The 13,935-nt window shown below is 42.0% G+C and overlaps 1 protein-coding gene and 1 pseudogene across 3 annotated transcripts in view; both read left to right on the top strand.

Annotated features, from left to right (window-relative positions):
- Positions 1 to 13,935, top strand: part of ANKMY2 (ankyrin repeat and MYND domain containing 2) — a 36,594-nt gene that overhangs the window by 3,733 nt on the left and 18,926 nt on the right. The window contains exons 2-4 of one of the 2 annotated variants that reach the window (XM_084793585.1): positions 2,685 to 2,749; positions 8,305 to 8,443; positions 13,579 to 13,677. In XM_084793585.1, the coding sequence (XP_084649711.1) occupies positions 2,685 to 2,749; positions 8,305 to 8,443; positions 13,579 to 13,677 (303 nt within the window). Of the gene's footprint in view, positions 1 to 2,684; positions 2,750 to 4,764; positions 4,816 to 8,304; positions 8,444 to 13,578; positions 13,678 to 13,935 lie in introns of those variants that run through there. The other variant, XM_084793586.1, reaches the window with a different exon arrangement.
- On the top strand, positions 8,485 to 11,079 carry LOC311604166 (non-POU domain-containing octamer-binding protein-like; annotated as a pseudogene). The gene has a single exon. The product of its transcript is annotated as a non-POU domain-containing octamer-binding protein-like (transcript).

Below are 13,935 nucleotides of genomic sequence, written 5' to 3'. Positions count from 1 at the left end.
TCCTGACATCAGCTCTTAAAGCCTTCATACATCTAAGCTCAGGAGTGCTGGTGTATCTTTTATTCTAATACTTGGTGTTTGACCTGCTAGGAGCAGAGTTCTTAACCCTTGGCTTGTTCTAGGTGACAGGCATGTCTCTATTTATTAGTTGCTGTTCGGCAGGCTCCTAGATAGCTTTACAGTATGGGCTGGTCATTGGAAAGACCAAGCCACAGTTACAAGCTTGGAACTTTAAGCTTCACCTTGCTCCCATAATCTTCCTGGAAGGGGAGAGAAGCAGAAGACTGAGCTAATAACTGATCATATCTATGTGTCAAAGCCTACAGAAATATTTCTGAAATAGCAGGTTGAGAAAGTGTTCAGATTGCTGGAAGATAGGATGCCTCTCCCATGTAGCATGCCTTGTTTATCTATACCAGTGGTTCTCCACCTTCCTAACGCTGTGACCCTTTAATAGAGGTCCTCATGTTGTGGTGACCCCCACCATAAAATTATTGTTGTTGCTATTCATAACTGTAACTTTGCTAGTGTCATGAATCATAATGTAAATATCTCATATGCAGGATATCTGATAAGTGAAGTCTGTGAAAGGGTCATTTGACCTCTGAAGGGATCTTGACCCACAGGTTAAGAACCACTTATCTATACCTTTTATAATGAATAGGTAAATGTGAATTAAGTGTTTCCTTGAGTCCTCTGAGTTGTCAGACCTGAGGAAGACATCTCATTGATATCTGCTGAAGAATCACTTGGTGTGTGTGTGTGTGTGTGTGTGTGTGTGTGTGTGTGTGTGTTGGCAGGGGCAGGAGGAATGTCTGTACCTCTCGTGTCATAGATAAAGTATTGAGCCTACTGAGGAAGAGTTTAGCAGGAGAAAACGTCCCCCACCCTTTGCTTTACAGCATGCCTAGTATCTTCTTTTCACACTGTTGGCCACTGGGCAAACATTTTATAGTTCTCTAATGCAGTTCAAATGTTTATGATTGTAATCTCCATCCTGTCCTTAACATGTGGCAGGCTTTGATCTGCTCACAATCCTTGTAGATTTTTCTTTTACTCCATAAACATCTTCTGGCCAGAAAGAAAATGACTTCCATGAGTTCTCCGTGGAGAATGTGACTCAACTGAAGCATCTTCTCCAAGTGCAAATGGGGTGAAGGCATTTTTCCCCCTCAATCTTCTTGATGCTGATTGTAATCTGAGGTAGGCAGATTGCTGTGAGTTCGAGGCCAGCCTGGACTCCAGGGCAGCCAACGCTACACAGAGAAACCCTGTCTCAAAAACCAAGACCAAAACTAAACCAAATAAACAAAAACCAAACAACAACAACAACCACAAATGAGAAAGTCTCTGATGAGAAGCCACAGGTATGGCTGAAGTCGAAAGTAAAAGTAGCATATGTAGCACACACTCCCTTCTGTGTGTGCACATGGTGCACATGAGTAGGTGTAGGTGTGTGTTCACTTGGGTGGAGGTCAGAGGACAGCCTTAGGTGTCATTATCGGGAACATTGTCTACCTCCTTTGAGTTAGGGTTTGTCATGTGCCTGGAGCTCACCAGCTAGGCCGGACTAGCTGGCATGTGCTGCTGCAAATTCCCCCTTTTCCTTAGCCACTCAGCTGATGATACCAACTGCCCTCTCAGAGTTCAGTGCCAGATGAAAAAAGAAAAGAAAACCACAGTATTTATAGAAATAGCTGCCGTCACGCTCCAGGGGCACATAGATCATTCTGTTGACATTTTCCCAACACACCCAGTGGCATCGCTGCTTCTCCTGCAGTGGTGAGAAGCCCCCAGGAGACCGTGTTTACAAACCAAACAGGGAAAGGAGCAGTAGGCTGGTCTTTAGTCTGCACTCCACTTTCCCCCTTACTCAGCTTGCAGGGTAACAAACCCCTCTTTACTGTTGCCTTTTAGTGGAGAGGTGGATGATCATTTCCTCACACTCCGAGGACATTCACTTTCATTGTTCTCTTCCAAGTCAAGCCAGAAATTATTTGGCAGAACATGTGGCTGTAGTGATTAATGATGATAATAGTGACATTGTCTTTTGCAGCCACGTTCTGTCCTGTTGCGCACAAAACTGGAAAAACCTGATCGTTCTGACCCAATTAAAGCGCATTTCCAAATTTTCAGAGGATTGAGTTTTCAATTTTAATGTGATTCCTTCCAGCTTGGGAGGCTGATTGCTGACCAGAAAGCACTTTCCCATAGCAAGGGGACTTTGTAGGTATGCCTCACCCATCGGTTTCCAGCCCAGGCATTCTATAAGAAACATGCCATCGTTTACTTGACCCAGGGCTGACAAATGACAAACTGGCCGCATCTTGAATTCCAAGCATTACACAGATGAGATTGTCAGCTCTGGATGGTGATTTGGATTAGATCATATTCAGGATTTGTTTCAGCATTAACTCCTATGCCGAGTGGGTATAGTGTGGCTGCCAAAAAGGCAAATTGGGCCAAGGTAATATAATGTAAGGTCTGTGGAATTATGTCAGTTTGTATAAAACCTTCTCTGGAGGAATGCTTGTGACTGGGAGCTTTATGTCTTAGCACCCAGCCCAGCCAGTCTTAGTGTTACAAACAGCCCTTTAACATTTATTGCCTTCCCGTTAGACCTTTCCCCCTTTTCTAGTGACACATGATCCTACATGTCACCACTGTCTCTCTCTGTTTTAAAGGTACCGTGCAAGAAGCTGGGACACTGCTGTCCAGTAAGAATGTTCATGTCAACTGCTTGGATGAGGTAAAGTTAACACAGTATTTCTCTTCCTGAGAGAGTGAATAACATTGGCATCCGGGACATGACTCAGTAGATTAAATGTTTGCCACGCAAGCCTAAGGATCTGAGTCAGACTGACAGTGCCCATGGGAAAACCAGGCATGATGTACAGACATGTAATCCCAGCACTGGCTAAGGTGGGAGTGGCAGAGGCAGAAGAATGCCTGGAGCCCACTGACCGGCAGCCAGTCTAGCTCCAGGGTCAGTGAGAGACACTGTTTAAAAAAAATAAGGTAAAAAGCAATAGGGTAAGATACTTGCCATCAACTTCTGGCTTCCACATAGGCAAGCGTACCTCACACATACAAACATGTACACACCACACATCCACACATCCCAAAATGTATAATGCAGTTTTTCTCAGTAGAAGTTATTTTATAGCATTTGTTATATTCAGGTTGTACTACTTAAACCGAAATTAGAGACAATGAAAATTTGTGATCAAATAAGTGCAAATTAAAACCAAATTATAACCTTCCCCTCTTTCCCTTCCCCCTGCCCTCTTCATCTCTTCCTTCCTTCCTTCCTTCCTTCCTTCCTTCCTTCCTTCCTTCTTTCCTTTCTTTCTCTCTCTTCTTTCCTTCTTTTCCTCTTCCTCTTCCTCCTTCTTTTCTTTTCTTTTCTTTTTTTTAATTTAAAAATATTTTATTGTTATTTTTGAGATAGGGTCTCTTTTATTTTTTAAAGATTTATTTATTTTTATATACAGTGTTTTACCTACATGTATACTTGCATCCCAAAAGAGGGCATCAGATCTCACTATAGATGGTTGTGAGCCACCATGTGGTTGCTGGGAATTGAACTCAGGACCTTTGGAAGAGCAGCTGATGCTCTTAACCTCTGAGCCATCTCTCCAGCCCCTTGAGATAAGGTCTTAATACTATATATAGACCAGGCTACCATTTGGCCTTTTGGTCCTCTTTCTTGTCTTGGTTTCCCAAGCTCTGGGACACAGTTATGCAATTAAAGGTATTTGACTCAAATAAATTTTTTCTTTTGTCTTTTTTTCCCAAGTTGTTTGTTTGTTTGTTTATTTGTTTGTTTGAGACAGGTGTTACCATGCATCACTGGCTGGCAAGGAACACCTATGTAGACCAGGCTGGCCTCTAATTCATGGAGATCCACCTGCCTCTGCCTCCCAAGTGCTATGAGTAAAGGTATGTGCCACCACACTCAGCCTCCACCATTTTTTACAAAAGGTGGAAATATGATCTTGTATATGCTAATAGGTTATATATGTTATACTATTTTTAAAAAATAAATTTTATATAACATTAAACAAATTTACCAAATGGAATGTGTTAGATTTGAAAATAAAAAATAATTGATCTAAAAAAATGCCTCTCTTGGAAAGTTTTTTGATTCAGTAATTCTTAGATTCAAAAATAAAGTAGAAATGTTTAGAACTAGAAATACAGTTACAAAAATATGCTGTCTAATAAAAACTGTATGAAGTGACCAAAGCAGTGATGAGAGGCCATTTTGTAGGTACTGTCATATTTTTAATCTTTGTGGTATGGTAAGCTTTCAAATCATGAAATTATATGTAAAATATGCAGAAAGAAATAGAAAAGATAACTTAGGAAAATGAACGTGGGTAAAAAATGTGAGATAAGGCGTTTGGGTACAAGATAGAGAATAGGAAATTGGAAATCTGTGTGGTTGAAAGCTCTTGTGTTTCAGAGCATAGAGTCATAGCCCAGGGAAGTGAGGTGAGCCTCACAAATGAGTCCCGAGGAGGGACTCGTACCCAACTTAAGAAAGGACATATGTGCCAGTGGGAGAACATGAGCAAAGTATCCAAACAGACGGGGCTCCAAAGAAGATTTTAAAATCACCAGTACACGCATGGGTAATCCCCAGGACACTCCCACCTGGGCAGAGCACTGGAAGCACAGTGGGTATAGCTTCCTCCTCACTTAAGATGGCGGCAGTTGAGACGGACTCACCACTGTCCTAACCAGCAAGAGATGGCCGTTCAACATTGGTTTCCTCCATAGAGCAAGTCGTTTCATATCTGTAACTGGAAGGTAGCCTTTTAAATTTGACTTAGGATTTTATTTTGAACATGGGAATATTTTCTTTTAGTAGGTTAACTGTTTTGAGGTATTTGAGGTTTCCTATTCTTTGTTTTATTTTGTTGTTGTTGTTGTTTTACACTTGACATACTGTGAAAACAGCTAGAAAAGCTAGTGCAGAGGTTTTTATCTCAGCACATAGGAGTGTGTTACTGTTCCTTCAGGTTTTTCCTTGGCATCATAAAGTGTAGCATTAGAACCAACATAATTCATAGTAACCATTGCGCTGGGAATTTGTAATTCCCCTTCGCATTGTTCCACATTTGGGTAACGCAAAGTGCAACTAAGAAATAAGGAAGCAGGAAGGATAACCAGAGGTCTTAAGAGCTGGTCTAACTTTTCATAGATTCTAATAGCCTGAGATGGTGATAGCAGCAAAGCACACATCACGTGTGGTCATGACAGACAGCTGGCCCAGACACCTCGGAGTGGGTGAGGGAGTCAAGAGAACTCCTTGTGTTTTGGGGAACAACCTTTCCTTGGTTTTTGCACTAAAATCCAATATTTATTTATTTATTTATTTTGGTTTTTCGAGACAGGGTTTCTCTGGGTAGCCTTGGCTGTTCTGGACTCACTTTGTAGACCAGGCTGGCCTTGAACTCACAGCAATCCACCCGCCTCTGCCTCCCCAGGTGCTGGGATTAAAGGCATGCACCACCATGGCCGGGTGTGGTAGTGCACACTTTTAATCCCAGCTCTGGGGAGGCAGAAGTGGGTGGATTGCTATGAGTTTGAGGCCAGCCTGGTCTACAAAGTAAATCCAGAACAGCCAGGGCTAACACAGAGAAATGCTGCCTCAAAAAACCAAATTAAAAAAAAAGGGGGGGTGGGGGTCGTTGTTGGATGTTTTCTCAGTTAGCATACAAAGCACTCCCTTCTGACATTTCCAAACATCCTTTGTTTCCGCTGATCCCCTTACTCCATCTCTTCCCCTCTTTTCCTGCTTCTACTCCCGTTATTCTTTTTTCACTTGCAGGTAACAGGTTTTATCACCTCCTCTTTCCTTGGTCCCTTTTGTAGGGACCTCCCCTCTCTCATGGCTCCTTGTCTAGTTTCGTGACCTGTACCCAGATCCACGTGCCCATGCACACATATGTACATGTTGTTGTTACTGTTGTACTTGTTGGTTTGGTACTGGACATTAAAGCCAGGACAGTATTCACTGTATCAACACCCAACTAAGGGAGTCTTAATACTGTGCCATCTCTTTACTTTCCTGTTCCTTGTCCCAGGAAGCACTGATTGCTCCAACCAAGTGACCTCTTATGCAAGTGTCCGAGAAGTTCCAGCATCCAATTCTATTGTCAGCTTCCCTCTAAGATGGTGGTTCTAAGGCAAGGTAGAAAGACAGGACACTTTAAGGGGACACAGGAGGAAAAGGGCAGCAGCCCCTCAGAACCTATGCTGTTGAGTGCAAGACAAGAAACACCAACACTACTGACAAAAAGCCAAAATTACCTTCGGAGCTAATGGTTTGCTTAAAGACATCTTGGGAATGCATGTTCAAAGCAACAAATGAACTATGTTTCCTTAGGGTCATAATATTCATGATCATGAACTGAACCATATTAGTACCCACCTCATTCCTAAACTGAAGCCACACACCTCATAAAATCATATTACAATTTTATTAACGGAAAGAAATATTTTTACTTTTTAATTTTTTTGTTTTGTTTGTTTTTTGAGATAGGGTCTCACTATGTAATCCTTGCTGGTATGGAACTCATACAGAGATTTCTTTGCCTCTGCTGGGATTAAAGGCACACAACCATTATGATTAAAAGAAAAAAATTAAGACAAAACAAATTAGGTAAACTACCTCATATATTTTTACTGAAAATTGAAGCGTTGTTTAATCTTTAAATTTTATTTTAACTTATACCTTTGGAGAATATTACTTTAAAAGCTGTGGAGTTATACATCTTACTAATTATAAATTTTAAATTGAAGGTATCAGGAACAAATCAAACATAGTTTAGCAATTAAAAAAATGCACAGTGTATACACTCAAGACAGGCAAAGCTAAGGGCTACAGTCAGACCTTCAACACAGCAACCCTGTGCCCAAGACTCCACCAGGCCAATCAAGAAAAGATGACATCATAGACACAAAAGGTCACCTACTCTTGGGTAGTCCTCATCCAAGAAAAAGATGGAGGCAAACTAACACAATGTTTTTTGTTATTGTTTTTTTTTTTTTGAGACAGTTATTGTTGTTTTTAAGATATACTAAAATGACAATCTGTAAGAGAAAAATGTCTTCCTTAGGACATGAAGGAGTCACATATGAGATATTACATTATATGATATTTCATTAGATAGACACAAGCAGATGGAGGCCAATCAATTCAGTGTAGTTTAAATATTGCCAAATATGTTTGCAATCATATCTAGTCAAATAGCTAATCAAATCATAATGTAATTAAATATGTGTGAGATTTGGGGATCTTTGCATTAAGATATGATGCCCCAGCAGTAAGTATAGCCTGTACCTGGTTTTTCTCATTGGCATTAGTCAGAAAATTTCCAATTCACTACACATAGATGAATTCATTAAAATTTTTTAAGTTTAGTTTTATTTGTATGTGTGTGTCAGTGTGTCTGTGTGTGTCTGTGTACAGAGGCCTGAAGAAGGCATCAGATCTCATGGATCTAGAGTCACAGTAGTTTTGAGCCATTTGATGTGCACACTGGGAACTGTACCCAGGTCCTCTGGAAGAGCAGCAAGCAATAAGCCATTTTTCTATCCCCTCTAAAAATTAAAAAAAAAAAAAATTCAGCTTTATTTGTTTTGTTTGTGTGTGTATCTGCTTGTGTGGGGCACATATGCTCCAGAACAGCTTTTTGAAATTGGTTCTCTTCTACCAAGTGGGTCCTGATGCTCAAAGTCAGGTCCAGACATGGTGGCACACACTCTTATCCATTGAGCCATCTCAGTGTCTCCAAAATCACTTTCCGAATACCGTTATAATTACCTATCACAAATACACTGTATTTTACTTATCTTTCCTTTTGGTAAGTGTTATGTTTGTTTCAGGTTTTTTCTTTCTTTCTTTTTTTCTTTTTTTGGGGGAGTTTGTTTGGTTGGTTGGTTTGGTACAGCAAACCTAAGTTGAACCTAGGGCCTTGCATATGTTAGGCAAGTACTCTACTCTACCACGTTTGCCCTGATGGATCATTCATGTGGAAATTTTGAGAGCAGGTCTCACTAAGTTACCTAGCTCAGGCAGGCCTTGATTTTGTGATCCTCATGTATTAGCCTCTGGTCTTTGGGGTGTTTTTTGTGTGTGCATACATGTTTGTTCATTTGTGTCTTAAGGAGATATGAGGAAATGAATATTCTTTATAGATTTTAAATATGATTTTATTAACTTATGTTTGTGTTTGTAAGTTATGAAAATGGAAATCTGCATAGTTAACATATTTTCCCTTCCCTTTAAAGAATGGAATGACTCCATTAATGCACGCAGCGTACAAAGGAAAACTTGACATGTGCAGATTACTTCTGCGACACGGAGCTGATGTCAATTGCCACCAGCATGAGCATGGGTACACAGCCCTCATGTTCGCTGCACTTTCCGGTAGGTTTCTCTATCTGTGTTTATTACCCACACAATCTAAATGCACATATATTCTAAATTCAATGCATGTTTTACTTGAGTACTTTTTAGAAGTTAAATAGAAAAGAGTAGTGAGAATTGACTTTTGTTAAGCTATAATGCAGCCAGGTGGTGGTGGCACACACCTTTAATCTCAGCACTTGGGAGGCAGAGGCAGGCAGATCTCAGTTCAAGGCCAGCCTGGTGTACAGAGCTAGCTTCAGGATAGCCAAGGCTACACAGAGAAACCCTGTCTCGAAAAAAAAACACAAAACAAAACAAAACAGAGATGTAATATAGTAAGCTCTGATTTCAAAAGCACTGATAAATTATAATTGTGGGGCACAAAAGCATTTCTAAGTACTGTATACAATAAAGAACTCATGAATAATAAAGACATCAGGGGCTGGAGAGATAGCTTAGGAGGTAAAGACTTCTATGAGCCAGGTGGGGTGACCCACAGCTGTAATCCCAGCACTCAGGAAAGCAGAGGCAGGTGGAGCTCTGTGAGTTCGAGGACAGCCTGGTCTACAAAGCGAGTCCAGGACAGCCAAAGTTACATAGAGAAACCCTGTCTCAGAAAAAAAGCAAAACAAAACAAAACAAAAAAACCAGAAAGCCTACTAGGAATAGTGGAGGCCGTGCAATGTCGATGTTACTCTGAGCATAGAACTGTAGGCAAAAGGTTAAAAAATGCAAAGCAAGAAAACTTTTAACTTGGAGAAGCAGAACCATACCCCAAGAAAGCATCACCACCATTACAACCAGCAGCAACAGCAGCAGCAGCCACCCTCACCAATGCCTGCGAATGGACACCAGGCCAGCTGAGCCAGAATGAAGGCTTGATTCTCGACTTGAAGAATTTTAAGAAGCCCATAGAGACCCTCACCTGGCATAGCCGTCTCTTTGTGGGCAGTCTTACCCCAACATCACTGAGGAGGAAATGAGGAAACTTTCCGAAAAATACCGGAAAACGGACCAAGTTTTCATTCATAAGGATAAAGGCTTTGGCTTTACCCATTCGGAATCTTGATCTCTAGTGGAACTTGCCAAAGAGGACCCGGACAATATGCCACTCTGTGGAAAACAGCGGTACGTGTGCTTTGTCTGTCATAGTACATCCCTTACAGCCCGCAGTCTTCCTCAATACATATCCAAAGAATCACGTGAAGAAGCCATTTCTGTGTTTGGCCAGGAGGTGGCCGAGGTCATTGTTGATGACTGAGGAAGGCCCTCAGGGAAAGGCATTATTGAGTTCCTAGGGAAGTCAGCTGTCGGAAAGCACTGGACAGATGCAGTCGAGGCTCTGTTTTGTTTTGTTTGTTGTTGCTGTTGTTGTTGTTTTGGTTTTTCGAGACTGTGTAGCCTTGGCTGTCTTGGACTTGCTTTGTAGACCAGGCTGGCCTCGACCTCACAGGCATGGCAATAGAGGCTGTTTTTTGCTAACATTTCCTCGGCCTGTGACTGTGGAGGTGATGGATGTGATGAAGAGGGACATCCAAAGAAGCTGGTTATAAAAAGAAAAGGAACAACGCCCCTTTCTCACCCCTAGCAATTTCACATAGAGCAAGGGCAGCTGCCCAGATGTGCCCAGCCTGGATCTGAGTGTGAGTATGCCATGCTCCTGGAAAGTGCTTCCTGAGATGGAGAAACAACAGGAAGATCAAGAGGACCACAACATCGATGAGGCTTGTGAGAAGCTGGAGATAGAAGCAGCAAGTCACAAACACTGGCTTATGCTAAAGAGGCAGGATTTGAGGAGCCGTCCAGAAGAGAATAGAGGAGCTGCCCAGCCAAGCCATTCAGAACCGGGCAGCAGGAGGAGCGCAGGCACTGTGAAGAAGAGGCAGTGGGAAGGATTTAAGGGAACCTTACCTGGTGCGAGGAGAACAAGAGATATGTGGTTGGGCCAAATGCCTATGGGAGATGCTATGGGCATCAACAATAGAGGCGCCATTTCCCCTGCTCCGGTGGCAGCTGGTACCCTAGCTCCTCCTGGACCTGCCTAGATGATGCCAGATGGAACCCTGGGATTGACCCCACCAGCAATGTTTTGGCCAAGCTGCTACAGTGGAAGGAATTGGAGCAATTGATGTAACTCTTCTTGCATTTAGCCATCCGGCTCTTGGAGCTGGATTAGCTAAAGTTGTGGTGTCACACGTTTCCTGCAACCCTTAAAAGAAGGGCCCCTTTTGGACTAGCCAGAATTCGACCTGGAAAACTGTGAGAGGTTCTTCCTAATAGACGAGTCTTCCCTGCCTGTACTACTTAGGGAGTATGCTTGGAGGCAGAGTGCACGGGAGGGGTGGTATCAACAAATAAAAGTCTGTGGTATAGTGTTTTATCAGTTTGTCTGGTGCAGTCCTGAAGTGACCTGGAGAACACAGCAAAGTGGACTCAGAGCTCCATTCATTTCAATCTTTCCTGCTTTGGAGGCTTTGGTTGCTTGTTTCTTTTTCCGTTTTCCATCATGTTTTAATTACATTTTCATCTTTATTCTCCTCAACCCCGGGGCACTGCCATATATACCACAATACCTAAACATCCTCCAAAGACCTAGCCCAATTCCTCCATTCACTCCCAGGTATGAATTCACACAATTGTCCACAGAGGTTACAGCATACACACGGTTCTGTTATATCTCTCATCTATGACTCCTTCATGTCCTCAGGGAGACATTTTCTCTTTGAGATTTTCATTTCAGCATATCTTTAAAAATACCTTGTGTTAACTTGCCTCCATGGATGACCATTTGTGTCTATGATGTCAGCTTCTCTTGATTGGCCTGGTGCAGTCTTGGGCCCAGGGTGGCTGTAGCCCTCAGCCGCGCCTATCTTGAGTAGTCATCTGTGCATTTTTTAATTGCTAAACAGTGTTTGGTTTATTCCTGATACCTTCAGTTTGAAATTTTCCTGAGGAATGGAGCAGTATGCAGCATTACCTTATTAAAAGACATTTAGAGCTCCCCACTTCAAAAAAGGAAGAAAAACAAATGCCTATGCTCTTAGAAAGGACTGGGGTTCAGCTCCCGGCACTGACATCAGGTGACTCACAACTGCTGGTAACTCCAGCTCCAGGGGATCAAAAGTCCTTTGACTTCCATGGACACATGAACACATGGCAGCAAATGCACAAGGCGCTCACACGCGCGCGTGCACACACACACAGAAATAATAATAGTAAAACTCCTTACAAGCCAAGGGGACATCGTAATGTAATTACATAGATTTTTTTTTATTCTTCTCTCATACAGTACATCCTGATCATTGTTTCCCCTTGTTTCATTCTTCTCCACCCTAGCATCCTCAGATCCACTCTTCCTCCAACTGAACACGGTGTAACAAGACACAGTAAGACCAGGCACAAACTCATATCAAGGCCGAATGAAGCAATCCAGTGGAAGGAGATGGATCCCATGATCAGGGGAAAAAGGCAGAGAAGCCCCCAGTCTCGTTGTCCCATAAGAACCCAAGATAAACAACCACAACATATTTACAGAGGACCTAGCACAGCCTCTGCAGGCTCCTTTATTGCCACTTCAGTTTCTGAGCCCCCATGAGGCCTGCTTAGTTGATTCTGTGGGCCGAGTTCTCCTAGTGTCCTCGACTCCACTGGCTCCCATAAGCCTTCCTTCCCTTCCTCAGCAGGATTCCCTGAGCTCCGCCTAAGCCTTGGCTGTGAATCTCTGCATCTGCTCCCATCGGCTGCTGGAGGAAGCCTTTCTGATGATGACTGGGCTAGGCACAGATCTATGAGTACAGCAGAACATCATTTATTAGCAGGCATTTCGTTGACTCTTCTTTTTTGGCCAGTTATGTTTGTTTCTATCCTAGGCCTCTGGGCTATCAACCTTCCTAGCCATGCAGGCAGTGTCAGGCATGGGTTCCTTTTGGTGTGGGCCTCAAGTTAGACCAGCCATTGGTTGCTACGTGTTCTGTGCCGCTGTTACCCAGCACATCTTGCAGGCAGGACAATCTGTAGGCTGAAGGTTTTTGTGGCTGGCTTGGTGTCCCATTCCCACCTCTGTGAGCCTTGACTGGTTACAGAAAATGGCCAGTTCAGGCTCTGGTCACCCTTGTAGATTTCAGGGAGTTTCCACTAAATTAGATTTCCACATCTCCCTCCAAATGCCCTCATTTACATTGCTGTAAATGGGATACTCCATAGATATATTTAAAATACAAGTAAAAATGAAGAAAGAAATATTTATTGTACATCTTTGAGGGTCTCATTGCTATCTATAAGGAGTTCTTATAAATCAACTAGAGAAAGATAAATACTGTAATAAACAACTGGGCAGAGAATGAAAGAAGTAGAACCAGCTGATCAATATATAAAATATTTTCAGCATTAATCAAAGAGGTCAAAATTGAAATACATATGATCATTTTGCACTCACTGTTTTGGCAACAGTTAAAGCAGCGGTGCCAGGGAACCTTGCAGTGTTCTGTGGAATGTATTCAGTCTACACTTGCTGGATGGCAGCCTGAGAGTATGCATTTAAAACACACATGACCTTCGTCCACATTTCCCCCAAAATGTTGCTAAGAAAACCATAGCTCATACTGGCAAAAATGAACCACAAATGCTGTTCACTCAGTGGAGATAATAGCAAAATATCTATAATGGTTTGGGAAAATGAGAATGAACTGCAGATGTTTACATAGACACGTGCAGAAAGACCCCATGTTTAATAACTGCTCCAGAGACTGTGTGTGTGAGAGAAGAGTCAGTGGTGTTCAAAGGAGGCTTTCTGCTCATTTTCTCTTGTCCTTGTTTTTGATAATTTCCTATGCATGTTTTGATGTTACACTAAGCATACAGGCAAACACACTCCTTTTATTGTTAAAAGTGATATTCAATTCCAAACCATGTTTGTATTACCAAATTGATATCTTAGGAAATTAGATTGACTAAATAGAGTTATTCTACTTTGTTTTTGTAATTATGATTGATAGTTTTGGAAAAATGAAAATATATGCATGATAGAAACTTCAAAGTCATGGAGGTGTGGAGAGAGAGAGAGAGAGAGAGAGAGAGAGAGAGAGCGCCAAATTTGAAAGAGTTTCAAATTGCACATTTCTTAGGGTTCACAGATTTGTTTCCTGTAACTCTAGGTAATAAAGACATCACATGGGCCATGCTGGAGGCAGGTGCAAAGACAGATGTTGTGAACTCAGTGGGAAGAACGGCCGCTCAGATGGCCGCATTTGTGGGTGAGTGTTTACTGTAATTTCACAGTGAATTATTCTTAGTTTCCTTTATGTATATTTTATTTTATTTATTCCTTTATTTATTTAATTTTTTGAGACAAGTTCTCACTATGAAACTCTGGCTGTCTTGGAACTCACTGTGTAGGCCAGATATCAGAGATCTATCTGCCTTCCTCTGCCTCTTGAGTGCTGCGATTAAATGTATGTGCCACCATGTCTGGCAAAATGCTGACAGTTCATTCTGATAAGTGAAATCCCTGA

This window comes from Acomys minous, assembly GCF_964271855.1.
Source record: "Acomys minous genome assembly, chromosome: 8".
In the NCBI taxonomy this organism is placed as follows: Eukaryota; Metazoa; Chordata; class Mammalia; order Rodentia; family Muridae; genus Acomys; species Acomys minous.
The sequence above is the reverse complement of the archived record's forward strand: the minus strand, read 5'-3'. Positions and strand labels throughout refer to the sequence as shown.